This window comes from Heterostelium album, assembly GCF_000004825.1.
Source record: "Heterostelium album PN500 unplaced genomic scaffold PPL_scaffold12, whole genome shotgun sequence".
In the NCBI taxonomy this organism is placed as follows: domain Eukaryota; phylum Evosea; class Eumycetozoa; order Acytosteliales; family Acytosteliaceae; genus Heterostelium; species Heterostelium album.
In genome coordinates, this window is record NW_008805074.1 from 619,728 (window position 1) to 636,734 (window position 17,007).

General features: G+C 32.0%; 7 protein-coding genes across 7 annotated transcripts; 5 read left to right on the top strand and 2 right to left on the bottom strand.

The window, feature by feature from the left end:
• Positions 1-2,734: 2,734 nt before the first annotated feature.
• On the top strand, positions 2,735-5,031 carry PPL_10204 (uncharacterized protein; the record flags this gene model as incomplete). Its single annotated transcript, XM_020580986.1, has 2 exons — positions 2,735-2,751; positions 3,669-5,031. The coding sequence occupies 2 exons, from the start codon at positions 2,735-2,737 to the stop codon at positions 5,029-5,031; spliced, it is 1,380 nt and encodes a 459-aa protein (XP_020428571.1).
• A 409-nt stretch (positions 5,032-5,440) lies between these two features.
• On the top strand, positions 5,441-7,624 carry PPL_10205 (uncharacterized protein; the record flags this gene model as incomplete). Its single annotated transcript, XM_020580987.1, has 5 exons — positions 5,441-5,595; positions 5,690-5,883; positions 5,989-6,355; positions 7,079-7,381; positions 7,567-7,624. 5 exons carry the CDS (start codon positions 5,441-5,443, stop codon positions 7,622-7,624), a joined length of 1,077 nt encoding a protein of 358 aa, XP_020428572.1.
• Positions 7,625-8,083: 459 nt separating this feature from the next.
• Positions 8,084-8,578, top strand: PPL_10206 (uncharacterized protein; the record flags this gene model as incomplete). Its single annotated transcript, XM_020580988.1, has 2 exons — positions 8,084-8,250; positions 8,320-8,578. 2 exons carry the CDS (start codon positions 8,084-8,086, stop codon positions 8,576-8,578), a joined length of 426 nt encoding a protein of 141 aa, XP_020428573.1.
• Positions 8,579-8,705: 127 nt separating this feature from the next.
• rpc9 (RNA polymerase III subunit) lies at positions 8,706-9,292 on the bottom strand (the record flags this gene model as incomplete). The annotated part of the gene is made up of 3 exons (XM_020580989.1): positions 8,706-8,840; positions 8,936-9,197; positions 9,285-9,292. The coding sequence occupies 3 exons, from the start codon at positions 9,290-9,292 to the stop codon at positions 8,706-8,708; spliced, it is 405 nt and encodes a 134-aa protein (XP_020428574.1).
• A 402-nt stretch (positions 9,293-9,694) lies between these two features.
• cysS (cysteine--tRNA ligase) lies at positions 9,695-11,796 on the top strand (the record flags this gene model as incomplete). The annotated part of the gene is made up of 3 exons (XM_020580990.1): positions 9,695-9,814; positions 9,917-10,198; positions 10,297-11,796. 3 exons carry the CDS (start codon positions 9,695-9,697, stop codon positions 11,794-11,796), a joined length of 1,902 nt encoding a protein of 633 aa, XP_020428575.1.
• A 327-nt stretch (positions 11,797-12,123) lies between these two features.
• Positions 12,124-15,341, top strand: PPL_10209 (WD40 repeat domain-containing protein; the record flags this gene model as incomplete). Its single annotated transcript, XM_020580991.1, has 9 exons — positions 12,124-12,200; positions 12,299-12,872; positions 12,952-13,056; positions 13,151-13,224; positions 13,702-13,977; positions 14,064-14,339; positions 14,412-14,592; positions 14,668-14,885; positions 14,963-15,341. The coding sequence occupies 9 exons, from the start codon at positions 12,124-12,126 to the stop codon at positions 15,339-15,341; spliced, it is 2,160 nt and encodes a 719-aa protein (XP_020428576.1).
• Positions 15,342-15,423: 82 nt separating this feature from the next.
• PPL_10210 (aminotransferase class-III) lies at positions 15,424-16,981 on the bottom strand (the record flags this gene model as incomplete). Its single annotated transcript, XM_020580992.1, has 2 exons — positions 15,424-16,799; positions 16,879-16,981. The coding sequence occupies 2 exons, from the start codon at positions 16,979-16,981 to the stop codon at positions 15,424-15,426; spliced, it is 1,479 nt and encodes a 492-aa protein (XP_020428577.1).
• Positions 16,982-17,007: the final 26 nt, after the last annotated feature.

Sequence of the window (17,007 nt, forward strand, 5' to 3'; positions counted from 1 at the left end):
ATTCTTCAATTGTTTTTCATTTTCTTTATCTTTTTTCTTTTGATGGATTAATTAAGTAAACGATAGTATTATAAAGATAATTGTAAAAGAATTCAATAAGAGATATAATTTAGTCATTAAATAGGTTTTTTTTTAGGAATATGAACAAAAACAAATTAAATAATAGTTAGGAAACCGAGGTTCTGCACAATTTCACAATTGTTTTTTTGCACAAAAAAAAATGGTGAAGAGTCATAACAGTTAACCATAACAGGCCTCATTGATTTTTTTTTCGTTTTTAAAAAAAAAATAGTGTTGATTTTAACTCTATTTAATTATTTCTCATTGGTAGTCAACCAAAATTCATAACTCTTTGCGATCAAATCTCTCAAATCAATTGAAATCAGTCGTGAAGATTTCGTCTATATCAAAGAGTTATAGTTGATTGTGAACGATCAAGTTCAATCTTTCAAAGCTGCGGCGATACTCAGTTTGTTTGGATACGATGAAAACGAAGACCTTTGTCGTTGCAGTTGTACCTATAATAGAGGACATTAAACCAATGATATCTAACAATAATCAAACCGATGGTTGGATAGAGTTTTGTCAGAGATTATCAAACAACAAAAAATTTTCATTGTCAAACTATTGTACCACAAGATAAGAGAACAATCGTTTTTCGATTTGGTAACAGATTGTTTTGTTCAATCATAAGCATTGAACACAACCCTTTCAAGACTGAAATATGAAATGATATACTCGATGAATCATTTTATACGATGCATTCAGCCAACACAACTATAAACAAACTTACACTCTTCAATCTCGATGATCAACATCTTCAATGGACAACCAACATATTGACACACAAACAATCATATCAGAAATCTAAATATTCTATCTTTTTTTAAATCATTTTCGAATACTCATAATATCCCAGAAACATTTAAACTTTTTTTCATCCTACTATCCAAAACAATTTTCCTTTTTAGTTGCAAAAAACAAATCTTTCATGGAAAGGCTAAATCTGTTAAACATTGAAAATCAAACAAATATTGAAATCTACCGAACCATCAAAGATAAATTTATCATACAAAAAAAACAAAAACGAACAACATCAAGTTGAAAATGTTGATTAAATTTAATAAATAAAAATAAACAAAAATGAAATTTATTATTTTAAAGATTATGAATCTTATTTCAAAACTTTGTTAGGCATTGGAAGAGGTCAACAAACTAGGTTATAAAATTTCTTAATAAAGTAATCATGAGAAAACAATTTGTGTGATGTGTGGTTATCAAAAAAATGTATCTTCAATAAAATAAATAATAATAAAATATAAAAAAAAATTTTAATTGACCCAGGCTATCAAAAAAAAAAAACAAACTTACCATTTTAGTAAAATTTGCAAATTTTATAAATTAAAGTAGGTTTTTTATTTAATGAAAAAACTAAAAAAAAAATTGTTTACCATATATTAAGGTATCGAATTTTTGCATCATCTCAAACAAGATTGAAAGTTGAATTTTTTTTATTGCTTTTATTTTTTCCAATTCAATGAAAACAATTACAAGCTCATTTAAAATTTTAATTAATTTTATTGCTCCAATAACGAATCATTATTAAAATTAATGAATTGTTTTTATTGTTGTTTTGACAAAAAGGAATAAACATATATAATCAATAGTCAGCTGAACGAACCTTTTTCTTTTGGATCAAAATTTTGACCTGCATATTCATTCCTATTATAACAATACAATTTTATATAATACTAGAATAGTATCTATTACCATACAGTAAAATAAATAACAAACTTTCAATTTTATTTTTTGCAACTTCAAAACTTTTTAACTTTTTGCAAATTTTAATTTATCTAGTAGATAAAAAGATAAGAATCATTTTTTATTAATATTAAAATTAAAATTAAAAAAGATTATAACATTAATCATATTATGTAAGTATAGTTTTACTAAAAATAATTAAAACAATCAATCAATCAATATCAATAAATCAATAATCAATATCTTATTTTATTTTGTTTTTTGTTTTATTTTTATTGATATTCTTATTACTTTATTCATATTTCTCTTTATTTCTATGTATCATACGCCAATCTTAATCAATTGTTTATATCCATTTTTCATGTCTATTTTGACAAACACACTAACACTTAAACACACTTTTATAACCAATACCACCACAAAAACACCTTTTAAAAAAATCCAATATTTATCATTTTTTTCTACCACTTTGGAAAATGTGTGTTTGAAATCTGATGGTTTGATAAATCATTCTTAAGAGTTGTTGTAATTTTTGAATTATATTTTCATCAATAAAGATAATGAGACTTTTGGAATGATTGAAAGAAATGATTGTATTCAAAAGTCGATCAAAAATAGAAATATTATCTAGATCATCTGTATATTTATAATGAAAGATATAATTTTTGTTCTCCACTTTCAATATTATTTGTTTGTTATTTCTATTGTTCTTTTATTATAAATAATTCTTTCTTTGTTTCTATCATAAGAAGATATTATTGCTCATTTTATAAAAACTACATCAATATAATTACTTTGGTGTTTTTAAATAATATAAATGGATCAATAACATATTGATTTGTTTAAATATACCTGGTAATAAAACACTCGGTCATTCTCATTATAATAATGGATAGAAATAAAATCATGGATGTTTTTGTATTTTAAAGATTTACAACAGTGTTGGCTCTTCTTTTTCAAAAAACGTTCAACAATGGCTTTTCCAATTCTGTATGTATGTGCCACTTTTTCAAAAAAAGACAACAAAACCATACTATAAAATAATATCAAACCATCTTTTAAATCTGAAGGGATTTTGGTAGAATTTATACCTATGGTTCAAACAACAACTCTAACATTAACTTTGATATTATTATAATCGATTCTAATAAATTTTGAGGGAGAGAGAGAGCGAATTAATAGTTTAGTTGTTAACACACCATCCAACTTTAAAATATTAAATTGTTTACCCTCTGCTTACTTTAAACTTATATCTTTTAATTAAATTTAATTAATAACAATCATATCCACAATAATTAAATTGAACACATCATCATCATAGCACCATTTTAAATTCAATATAAATATCAATGTTTGCAATTCAATATTATTTGTTTTAAAAGTTATAAGTTATAAAAAAAACCAGGATAATTTTTTTTAAACTACACCATTTATAACAAACACTAACAAATTTTAAAATAACTAATAAATATCAATTTTCAATTTTATTTTTATCTATCTTTTAAATTCATAATATTAATTATTTGTTTTATTCTATTGTTTTGGTTAATTAATTATTTATTATTGTTGTTGTTATTTTGACAATTTTTTTTTATTTAATATTGGAAATCTAAAACTTTGTAAAAACCAATAAAAATAATTTTTTATTTATTTCATTGGCATTTATATCATTTAATTATTTATTTATTTTATTTTATTTATTTATTTAAATTCCAATTCATTTTGGTTTTTTTTATCCTTTAATTTAATATTTTTATTAATTTATTAATTAAATTCTATTAATTTCAGAATTTAGATTTCTAAAAACTAAATTATAATATGAAGTATCAAGAAGAGAAAATAATAATATCTAAACTTAAATCAATTTTAAATAAAGTAAATAGTGGAAACAATAATAATAATAATAGTAGTAATAATAGTTCCACTTCTTCCTTATCATCTTTATTATCACCATTAAAAACACATCCAAATAGAAGAAATAAACAAAGTCAACTAAAGAAAAAACAACTACAACTAGAAAATAAATTAAAAAAGAAATTAGGAAATAATAAAAATATTAAAATAGACAACGATAATAATAATAATAATAGTGATAGTAATAGTAATAATAGTAACCTGTCATTAATGGAGACAAAGTCTGTCAGTAAATTCAATAGTCATCCAAACCACTCGAGTCCATTCAGAAAACCTATAAAGAAGTCCAGCTCCTACTATGAACTGCTCAATGGTACTGTCAATGTCGGAACGTCGCACTTTGATCTGCAGCAACAAAAGATGCTCCACGAGGAAATGGACGGTCTCCAAGAGAAAGACGGCGACGACGATGAACCACCTATACACCACCTGAACAACAGCGCCGAAGAACAACTCGAACAACAACAAAACCTATATATACAACAGCAATTTATATCGCTAAGTCAGTTTGAAACTAGACCTCGTGTGGAATCGATCGACGATTGGTTCCGTCAACCCGAGGACTGGGAGATCAATCTAAAGTACCTCTACAAATGGAAATGGAGAATCGAAATGGAGAAACACTTTAGACGTTACCGTAAGAATAGAATCAGACTGATACAAGATCAACTATTCCGTCAATTTGGAACGACAACAAATAGAAAAATTGAGAAAATCAATGAAGAAGATGAAGAAGAAGAGGGAGTACAACAACAACAACTTGTAAATATTGATGATAATGAATGGAATAGTCTGCCTCACGATCCAATGTATTTAAATCAACTTCAAAACAATTTGGATAGATTATGTTTTAGTGAATCGGAACATGAGACAACAACTACAACATCATCATCAACAACTGTCATTTCCTCCTCAATGACTAAAACATCAACGACATCAACTACTACTACTTCGTATATTAATACATATGATATTGGTGACTATGATCTTGATATTGACATTGATGACGAAGAGAGTCTTAAAGATCTGGATTTGGAGATTGACGATGAGTCTGGTGTGCTCTATGCTGTTTACCGTTCGCCAATGCTCACGTCGTCGTCGTCGGATTGTGGAATCAGCAGTGGTGTCAAGAGCAGAACGTCATCGATAGATTCGATCATCGAGAGAATATATATCGATGAGAAGATTGTCGATGTCAACGAGGAATGCCCACCGACCAAGGAAGAGAATGACATGTTTGAAAAGATGTTGACCGATATCAAGAACATTCAAATTCCAACGATGGAATATGATTTCAACTCTACGAGAACTGATAATACGCCATGGATTGCTCAAGCATCTGAAGCTTGTGAATAGAATAATAGAATCATATTATATACATATATTTTTTAAAAAAAAAACAAAAACCAACAAAAAAAAAAAAAAACAAAATTTTAAACAATTTTTTTTTTTTTTTTTTATAATTACCAAATGTAAATGTTTAATAAACAAATCAAATCAAATCATTAATTTCATCTTATCTTATATTCCTATAATTAGTTTGAATCAATAATTATCTGTTTGGTTGTTATACAGTAGTTGCAAGTAAGTTCACTTAAGTTTGTATGTTTGTGTCAGTTGGAAAAAACAAAAAAATTCAAAATTTTTTTTTAAAAATTTAATTTAATTTTATTTTTGATTACTTATATAACTGTGAAGATTATAGATATTTTATATTAATATAACAGACAGATAGATATATATATATATATATATAGATAAAATCATGACAAAAGGAAAGAGAAATAGCGATGATGAAGATTTAGATGAACAGTTATTGTCGGTCACCGAGAAGAGACCAAACAAGAAAACAAAGTCTGACACACCGACTCGAGGTAAATCAACCTCATCAAGAGGAAAATCAACGAGAGGAAAGAAAGAGTATGTTATAATGCTATTAAATACAATATATTCAATTGATATCGATTAAATCTGATTACTTATTATTAACGATATTAATAACTCATTGTAATAGCTTTGAACAACAATCAGATGAAGAGGTATTTGACGATGGTTACGATGAGGATATGTACGAAAATGAAGAAGACAGAATAAAACTATCAAAGTTATCGCAATTCGAGAGAGAAGATATCATTGCTGAAAGATATGAAAAGAGAAGAGAACTAAAAGAAAGATGGGATCAACAACAAAAGTTAAAACAAATTGAAAGTATGTAGAGAGTTAATTAGTACTATTCATTGATTCTTCTTCTTCTTCTTCTTTTATTAATTTACACTGTTGTTTTGTTTTGTTTGTTTGTTTGTTTTCTTTTAGAGAGTAAAGGTGGAAGTAGCAGTAGTAAAAATAAAGTAGAACAAGAAAAAGAAAAAGAAAGAGAAAAGGAGAAGGAAAAAGAGAGAGAAAGAGAAAGAGAGAAAGAATCAAGAGAGAAAGAGTCAAGAGAGAAAGAATCGTCGTCTACACGCGAGAAAGATAGGGGCGATGACAGAGTGGGAGGCAGCAGCAGAAGACAATCGGAAAAAGAGATATCGAAAGACAGTAAATCGAGTAAAGCTCTCAAAGATATGATACAGAAGCGTGAGAAGAAAGACCAAAAGAAGTTCGAAATGGAACACGACTATATTCGCGAGAAGGAAGCAGAGATGGAGCGTGAATCGCGCATCAAGCGAAAGATCGAGAAGTACCTGCAGCAACTCGATATCCAGACGCTTAATCAAGTGCGTCTCTCACGTAACATGCTGGTGAAGTGGGTCGATCAACCCTACTTTGAAAAGTACGCGCCAAAGTTCTTGGTGCGTGTGGTCATTGGACAGCACAACAACAATCCGATCTACAGAATCGGTGAGATTCTCGAAGTGAAGGTCGGACCGAAACTCTACAAAGTGGAGAACAAAGAGACCGATAAGATTCTGATACTGAGCTATGCAGGCGCCAAGAAGGAGTTTGGCATTGAGAACGTCTCGAACAATCCGATCACACCGTCCGAGCACGAAAAGTGGATCACCGACATGTGTCGCGCCGACCAGGAGTTGCCTTCGGCCGAGCTGATCCAGTCGAAGATCAACGACATCAAGAAGGCCTCCGACTACATCTACACCGATCTCGACATTGAGAAGCGTGCCTCCGAACGCCAGAAATACAACAAGCAACCACTGAATATCGCCTTTGAGAAGGCGAAGCTCATCGCCAAGCGTGACACCTTTGAGCCGACCTCCAAAGAGTACCAGGAGGTGTGCGCGCAAATCGAGGAGTACAGCAGGATGACAATGGACATCAAGCAGCGAAAGACCGACGAAGATCGTGCACTGAAAATCAATCAGAAGAACAAGAACTTCAACTTCAAACAGCAACACTCTCAGATCCAGACCGCTCCGACCAACGAAAACGACCCGTTCGCACGTAGAAAAACACGTGCCTCTGCTGTGGTCGTCGGTGAGCACAACAAGGTGCAGACGGCATCGCCATCGTCAGCGATGCTTTCGCCCTCACAAAACAACAACGGTGAATCAGAGAATAAACACAAGAAGGAGAAAGAAGTCGAGAAAACTCTCAGAGAAATACATCTCAGCATTGAGTTGGACATTCAGATTCCCGACAACGTCAGTAAAGTCGCCAACGCATTGCCAATGAGAAAGAAACGACCAATCAAATCTTTAAATGGCGACACAAACAACGATGCCAACAAAAATAGTATGACCGTCGAAGAGTATATTGAATTGAGAAATACCAACAGAAGATAGATTATCACATGTGTTTCTACAATTAAAAAAATACAAAAAAAAAAACAAAAACATTCCGAATAAAATATAACTTAAATTTGTAACACTTCTCTCTCTAAAAATATCCAAATATTTATTTGTTCGTTTAAACTTGACATATTAATTAATCAAGTCAATCAAGTAAATCAAAGAAAGTCTTAGAACAAAGTGAATTACTATCCAATTTTTAATAAACTGGCAATCCTTTTAACAGAGCTATAATTTTAATCATCAAGTATATAAATCAGCACTCATCAAGATATTTGATCCTATTGTTTTTTGAAAAAAAATATAGATATTTTAAAAAGTTAGGCTTTTTTTTTTTAAAATGAGGGAATCAGAATTTTGTTGGGACACTAACAAAATTACCTTTTTTAGTTTTTCGTTTTTATGGACAATAAAATAGAGGGTTTAAGACCTCCTCACAAATCTAAAACAAAATCTCAATCTGGGTTTATGGCGTGATTGGAATTTAAATCTAATGATTATGATGGTTACTTTAACAACTAGTCCATCCATCATTCCTTAGAACCAAACTAGTTGTTAAAGTACTCAGTTAGTAGTAAATCTACAAGTAAATCAGATATATAACTGAATTATTAAATAAATAAATAAAAAATAGTTTAGTTTACATTCAAAAAAAAAAAAAAATGTTTAAACAATTATTAACAGTTATTTTTGTTTTGACTGTGATCGTTATGACATCAACAGCAGAATCTATCGAGCTCTGTGGTGTATGCGAAAATAAAAAACTTCAATCATGTTCCTCTAATGCTGGCTCAACAAAATGTGTAACAATACCTCTTCAAAAATGCTTGTAAGTGTAGTAATAACAATTAATCTTAATAATTATATTTACTAACTAATAAAAATAAAAAATAAAAAGTACTTTCGATGATATATGTACAGGTGAACCATATGGAAAAGCATACTATATTAAATCGATTGCAAGAGGTGAAGTCGATGGTTTGGAATATCCATCTGTTGCTACTTGTAAAGATGAAGCAATGGGTATTTCCATTACTCAAGATTGTGATACTTGTGCATCCGGTACTACTCTAAAATGTAACTCCGGTAATTCTGCATATACCATACAGATATTCTCAATTGCTATCATTTCAACGCTAGCAATATTATCAATTTAAATAAAATATATATATAGATAGATATTATAATAATTATTATTATTATTATTTTAATTTTTATGTATAAATTTGATATACATTTGTGAATGTGATATAAATCAATTGATTGTCGTTGTTGTTGTTGTTTTTAAACATTTCCATTTTCTGTTGGTGGTGTTGTAGTTGTTGTTGTCGTTTGTAAATTTAAATCTTTCTCCATTGTAAATCTAACATCATCGGTGAATGCTACTGGATCTAATCTTTCTACTGCTTCCTCTACAATCTATGTTTTTGTTTTCATGTTAATGGTTGATTAGTATATTGTATTTAATACTAAATCTGCTTTGTGATGCGTAAGTTTCATGTTTTTTAACATACAAGATGTATTTCGACCTCGGTTGTCGGTGCTAAATTAATGATTTGAAGAGTCTCTGCCTTTGTAAGCTTGTTTTGTTTGCATAGTTCTTTTGTCTCCTTTACGATTTCATCTGTTTGTTTGGCAGCCGGTGTAGTCTCAAGATAGCCAACCACACTCGACACGAATTCATTGAGTAACGCTTGTCCTTTTATTTTTCTCTTATGTTTTAACAAGTTTAAAACTTCATAATTTGTAATCAATTCATCATATTTATTTGATATACTATAGTAGTTATTATTATTATAATTTGATGATTTGATTAATAATAAAATTATATAAGAAAAATATCGTATATTGTATTTTATTTACATTTTCATAATTATTCTTTTCTTTTCTTTTCTTTTACCCTGGGATGTGACTAATACTGCTGTTTAAACAAAACAAAACAAAACAAGTGTTGTATAAATGGATAAAGATGTAATGTGGTTTTGTGAATCGAGCTTGATGCAAATAATTCTTTGAAATTTAACAAATAACTAAAACCAAATTACAACATTCAAATTTTATTTCCTTTTTTTTTTTTTTTTGTTTTTTTTTGTTTTTTTATGAAGAACCGACTGTTGACTAAACACCACCTTCAAATTTAATCATTTTATCAATATTTATTTTTGTTTTAAACAAACAAGTTGTGGTTTAATTAATTGTTTTTTTTGTAACATCATTTTAAAAATAACAATTATTATATTATTATTAAATAAAATATATAGATAGATAGTGAAATGTCTGGAAATACATCACCAACACTTCAAGGAAAGAAAAAGAGAGAACAACCAGAATGGTTCAAACCAGCTGGTCAACCATCGGAACTTCAAATCTATAACAGTTTGACATCCTCAAAGGTAAATAAATATAATAATTGATAGTGTTGTTGTTAATAATTTTTAGATAATTAACTTTGTTCTTGTAATCGCTATATTTTTTTTATTATCAAAAAAAAAAAGGTACCATTCACACCAATCAGTGGTGGAAAATCAGTATCATGGTATATTTGTGGACCTACTGTTTATGATGCTTCACATATGGGTCATGCTAGATCATATATCAGTTTCGATATTATTCGTCGTATCATGAAGGACTATCTTGGATATGATGTTCAATATATCATGAACATCACTGACATTGATGATAAGATTATCATTCGTTCCAGAGAGCAAGGTATCACTCATACCGAACTCTCTCGTAAATGGGAGAACTCTTTCTTTGATGATTTGAAAGCATTGAATGTAAGTTGACCAACCACCACCACCACCAAAGTGTCAGTCGGACGTCACTCCGGAATAATTATAATACTTATTTTGTTGTTGTTGTTGTTTGAATGTAGGTATTACCACCAGATGCTTTGACAAGAGTAACCGAATACGTTCCAGAGATTGTCACTTTTGTTGAGAAGATTATTGCCAATGGATTTGCCTATGAATCGAATGGATCGGTCTACTTTGATACCGAGGCCTACATGAAGGTGCATGAATATGGAAAGTTGGAGCCATCTTCGGTTGGCAATGAAAAGTTGAATAGCGAAGGTGAGGGTGCTCTCTCGGCTGGCTCTGACAAGCGAAACAACAACGATTTCGCATTGTGGAAGAAGTCGAAGGAGGGAGAACCAAAGTGGAACTCACCATGGGGTGAAGGTCGTCCAGGTTGGCACATTGAGTGTTCCGCTATGGCATCCGATATCTTGGGTGCCAACATCGATATTCACTCTGGTGGTGAAGATCTCAAGTTCCCGCATCACGACAATGAGATTGCCCAATCCGAAGCACACTACGGATGCAAGCAGTGGATCAACTACTTTATCCATTCCGGTCACTTGTTGATCGACGGTCTCAAGATGTCGAAATCACTCAAGAATTTCATCACCATCCAGGACGCCCTCAAGAAATACACCGCGCGTCAAATCAGAATGTTGTTTTTGATTCATCGTTATGACAAACCAATGAACTACAGCACCGAGTCGATGACCAACGTCATTGAGATCGAGAAGATCTTCACAGAGTTCTTCCACGCCGTCAAATCGATTGTAAGAGACGCACCACAATCACTCGCACAAAACTGGGAGCAAGTAGACAAGGATCTCAACAACCAGTTGCTCGAGACCAAGAAGAAGGTTCACGAGTTCCTCTTGGACAACTTCAACACTACCGACGCCATTCACGCGCTCAACGACCTGGTGAAGCGTACCAACGTCTACTTGGCCGACAAGAATCGTAACCCAAGACTCGCCATCTTGAACAACATCGCCACCTACATCACTCATATCCTGAGAGTATTCGGTTTGGTCGAGGGTTCAGCGATTGGATTCGGTTCCGGAGGTTCCGCCAACGTCGAAGACACCTTGAAGCCAGTGCTTGATGCACTCGTCGAATTCCGTAATCAAATTCGTTCGAGCGCCATCAACAAGGACTTCTCCAAGATTCTCCAGTCGTGTGATCACCTCAGAGATGAAGTACTCCCGCTGTTGGGTGTCAAGATCGACGACAAGTCCGGCAACTCTGTCTGGAAGTTCGAAGACAAGGAGGTCCTAAAGAAGGAGATGGAACTCAAGAAGGAAATCGAAGCAAAGAAACTCGCTGACAAACTGGAAAAGGAGAGAAAGGAGAAGGAGAAGTTTGAACTCTCCAAGATACCCGCCTCAGAGCTCTTCAAGAAGGAAACCGACAAGTACTCACAATTCGACGAGCGTGGAGTTCCAACCCACGACAAAGAAGGTAACCCAATCACCAAATCACAACTCAAGAAACTCCAAACCGCATTTGATACTCAAGCCAAGAATCATCAAAAATATTTAGATTCAATTGCCAACACCACTGAAACTAAACAATAATAAAAAATAAAAAATAAAAAACAAAACAAAATAATAATAATTCAAACAACAACAATAATATAACATATGTCTTATAAGTATCATCAAATAATCAAATGCATTTTATCTGACTGATAAAAACGACCGACAAGATCTGATAAACCCCCATTTCTAAAAAAAACAAAAAAAGAGGGAAGTTTTTTTTCACAATCATAAATAATTTAATCTTCATTTGTTTAATTGTTTATTTATTTATTTTTGTTGTTGTTTCAAAATCTAATGACATTGTTGTGTTGAATTCTATTATTATTGTAGTTTTAGTTGTGCGTAAAGAAACAACATAGTAATATGAAAAGAAAAGAATCAAATGAAATAGTAGGAACCTATGTACAAACTGTAAAACAATATGAAGAGATATCAAATGCGTATGTTTAATTAATACGAATTCATTTATAAACTGTGGTGGACCAATAGATTAACTGTCGTTCTTTGTTTTATGAACAATAACTATATATGAAAACAGATTGACAAGACTATTCTTTAGCAGAGAGGTATGGGGATATGATTTCAAATCAACAGAGTTATTGGCAATTGATTCAACTCCAAAAGAGACAACTACAACTACAACTACAACCACAACAACCAGTAGTAGTAGTAGTAGTAGTAGTAGTACAGCCTCTGCTTCTACAAACTCAAATTCAAATTCAAATATAAATATAACAAATTCAAATGCAAATACAAATACAAATACGAATATTAATGGAAGAAGATCAGGAACAAGAACAAGTGCAGCAACATCTAAATCAAACGAAGATAATGATGATTTAATAAACATCGTTGATACATCATCACCACCATCATCGTCATCATCATCTACGACTACAATAACCACAACATCATCTTCATCGCCATCAACAATTAATAAGAAACCAGCCAAAATAGCAAAACCGAAACCACTTAAATTCAAAGGATGGACAAGACTAGGAAGAAAGAGTGCACGTGTCATCAATGTATATAAGAAAACAAAGAGTCTGAATGGAACTCTACTTAAAAACCCTATAAATGAACTATTTTCAAGTCCTTTACCAAATATCAATGTTTGTATAATATAGAGAATATAGAGAGTTATTTACATATATATATATATATATCTAACTAACAACCATCAATCTATAGGAACTCACTGTATTTCAATTGAGTTATCTAGAAGAAACACTTGCTGTTTTAAAACAACAACTTGGTATACCTAGAGATATTACAATCAGTACATCAAACTATATTGTAAGTATAATATGCACTTACACTGTTTCAAATATGAATGCAATCAAAACTAACATTTGATTTGTTTGTTTGTTTGTTTGTTTGTTTATAAAAGAAACAAAACTATGATTTTATAAAAAGCTATATTAATTCTCAAATGCCCAAAGCAATCTCTGATAGTATGGCAAAGTATGTTAAATCAATAGATTAATCTATTATATTTTGTTATGTTATGTTATGTGATACTGTACTTTTTTTGTTTTTCAAATGAAACAAAACAAAACAATTACTAACTGTAAGAAATTCAATTCATTGATATTCTTTCAAATGTCAATATTTTAGTCCATGTTACAATACACTTTATTTTTCAAACGATGCACTTCTTGCGTTGAAACCCTATATGTCACACAAAACCAGAGCGTATCTAAATCAAAAGGGAATACACTATTTCTATGAAAACAATATATTCTTGAAAACAGGCGATCCTCTTCACATACCTTTCTCAAGACTTGAAATGGAAACACTATTTAAAAACATTGGCAGAGAAAGAAATCTGCCGTTACATAGATTGGAGCGTATTTGCAGGTAACTATCGTCGATCAACTGAAAATGTTTTATAGCAACAGTAATAATAATTATTTAATATTGATATTTTTATTGTTATAGATCATTACCTGGTAGAGTACCTATTGATTGTATGAGATTTCTAGAGGATTTCGATTGTGGAAAACATATTAGTACAGCGATTATATATAGTAAGCCGGTCAAGGAGAAATCGGTGCAATCGATTCTGATGGAAAGAGAGTTTGGCAAAATAAGACAGCCAATATACACCAACAAAGATTTGATGGCGAAACAGTTTGAAGATTTCGGACTTCATAGCAGCTACAACTCAAGAGGTAGTATTGTATACGATGTTAAAATAGATCCAACTGGTAAAACGTATGATTACTTTCTTTCATTACAAATTGATTCAAACAATAGTTTACTTATTAATTAATCAACAAACTAAATAAATAACTATATAGGAATAAAATATTGGCAATGACTGAACAGGATTCAACACTATTCGATATCGATAAAGGAGAGATTAAAAAGTTGGTATTTCATCATGCCACTTGCAATGAAGGTCATTTCTCGAATGACGGTGAGGAGCTTTTGACATCGGGAGAAGACGGTTCCGTTGCTATTTGGAATGCATCGACCGCCGAATTGCTACATCATCACAAAGTACCGAATGACCAAATTGTAAGAATGGCAGTTCATCCACAAGAACCATTTTTAGCAGCTGCTACCAATAGAAAGTAAATATATTTTATCAAATAATAAGAAAAACAAACCAAAATAATTAACAACCTTTATTATTTCTAAATCAGATCTTTTTTTGTTATTAACTACAAGAATTTTAATGTTGTTAATTTACATGGAGCATTGAAGACTTCGGAATGGCCTGCAACTATTGCTGATATGGCATTTGGATATGATTCATATAGACACTATTTATTGGCTGGTATCTGTTCAAATGCACTTTATTCTTATGCTCCAATTAAAGGATTTGTATGTACAAGCTTTATGTTATTTTACTTTAGAAAAGGTGTTAGAAAATTATAACTAACGAATAAATCAATACAGTCTGTATTAGTTGATTGTAATAAACCAGAAACTTTTAGAAAACTTACAGATCAAGATGGTGAAATCAATACAGTCAGTTGGAATCCTAAACAATTCACAAACTTTGTCTGTGGATCAACAGATCTAAAGAAATCACTTTGTATATATGATATCAGAAAGAATGCACCAATAGAATTTTTGAAAACAAAACAAGTAGATCCAAATCATCTTGCATGGAGGTAATTTTTAATTAATAATTATAATTTAAATCAATTTAATTTATTAATTTTCTTGCTTTTATTTATAAAAAATCAAGTCCGTGTGGAGTACATTTATCTTCTTCAGGTGATTCCAATTCCGTTTTTGTTTATGATATTAGATTTTCATCACGTCCTCTTCATGTTCTCAAGCATTATGGTGATCACACAACGAATGGAATGGTAAACGTTGGAAAATGGACGAAACAAGGCAATTTCTTGGTGACTTGTGGTGATGACTGTACTGTGAGAATTTGGGATATTTCGAGAGGTGATCCTTTGATCAAGTCTTTAAGATCTCACACTGGTTCAGTAAACTATGTCGATGTCTCTGTAAACTCTGACTTTATAGTGAGTGGTGGTGATGATAGTGTTGTCAATTTATATTCTACGACCAAGAACGTACAACTCGAAGCCACAAAAGTTGCTGAATCATAAAATAATATTTTAATAGATAAAATAATAACTACTATTTCCATTATTTTGTTTATATATTAAAAACACCAAACCAAATTTTTATTTATTTCTCGAAATGCTTATCGAGATTTGTTAAAGCTTTATCGATGATGGCGAAACCTTCTCTTAATTCTTTTTCGTTGATGATGAGTGGTGGGTTAGTGAAGAAACTGCTCCATCTGAGCAAAGTGTAAAGTCCGTTGGCGTTGAAGTCCGCCTTGAGTGCACCCATGGCTGGGTGAGCTGGACCGTTGTACTCAACGAATGGCTCTCCTTTGGCGTTCTTTTGGAGTTCGACGATACCAAAGAGACCGAGGGCACGGTATCCCTTGACGGTTGGATGTTTGGCCTTGAGTTGTTCGAGACAATCGATCAGGACCGACTCCATCTTGTTGACGTTGTCCAAGACACGATTCTTGAGGAAATATTGGAGTGCTCCATAGGCAGATGCCAAAGTGACTGGATGTGAGTTGTAGGTTGAACCAATACCGATTGGATTCTTCTGGAAGAAGTTGGCAACATGGTCACGACAGGCGACAGCACCCAATGGCAAGTAGGCACCGTTGATACCCTTGGCCATGGTAACGATATCGGGGACGACACCATCGCTATTCATGAAACCAAACATCTCACCGGTTCTACCGAATCCATTCATAACTTCGTCGCAAACCATAAGAATTCCATGCTCATCGCAGATCTGTCTCATTCCCTCGAGGTAACCACGTGGTGCTTTGAGAATACCGTTGGTACCGGTGACGGGCTCAATGAAAATGGCGGCAATGTTCTTTCCACCCTCGTAGGCAATCACCTCACGGAGATATTGGAGACTCTTCTTGGTGACTTCCTCTTCGTTTTCACCCCATTTGAATGACAATGGGAATGGATCCATGAAATGAACGACTCCAGATGCAGCTGGCTCTGCAGCCCAACGACGTGGATCACCAGTCAACGAGATCGAACCAAGTGTAGCACCGTGGTACGAACGATAACGAGCGAGAATCTTGTGACGACCGGTATATAATCTAGCCATTCTCATGGCGGTTTCATTGGATTCAGCTCCACCACTTGTGTAGAAAAGATGTCCAAGATCACCTGGTAGCAAATCAGCCAACAACAATGAGAGCTTAGCTTTGATCTCTGTGACAATTGCGCATGGGTAAGCGTAGGCAGCTGACTTTAATTGGTCGTTGACTGCTGTGATGACCTCTTGTGGTACGGTGTGACCTAGATTGGAACACATAGCCTGTGAGTTGAAATCAATGAATTTCTTTCCATTTTGATCGTAGAAATATACACCTTCTCCCTTTGCCATAACCAAAGCACTCGATGAAGCTGGTCCAGTAGCATTCCAAGAGAATAAAGTATCTGATTTAATTACATCAAGAATCTCTTGTTGAGACATCTTTTTCTCTGCAATCTTTTGATGTTTTTCATATAATCCTATTTAATTAATAGAAGAATCAATAAAAAAAGTTAATATTTAAGATCTTAAAATGAGATAAGACAAGTTAAAACTAACCATTATAATTTGATTTTGATGAAAAATTAGCAACTCTGATTGAAGTAGCAGTATTTAAATATCTTTGCAATGAAGTCAAAGATTTGAGTTGTTTGGACAACATTATTTATAAATATATGTATTTTAATG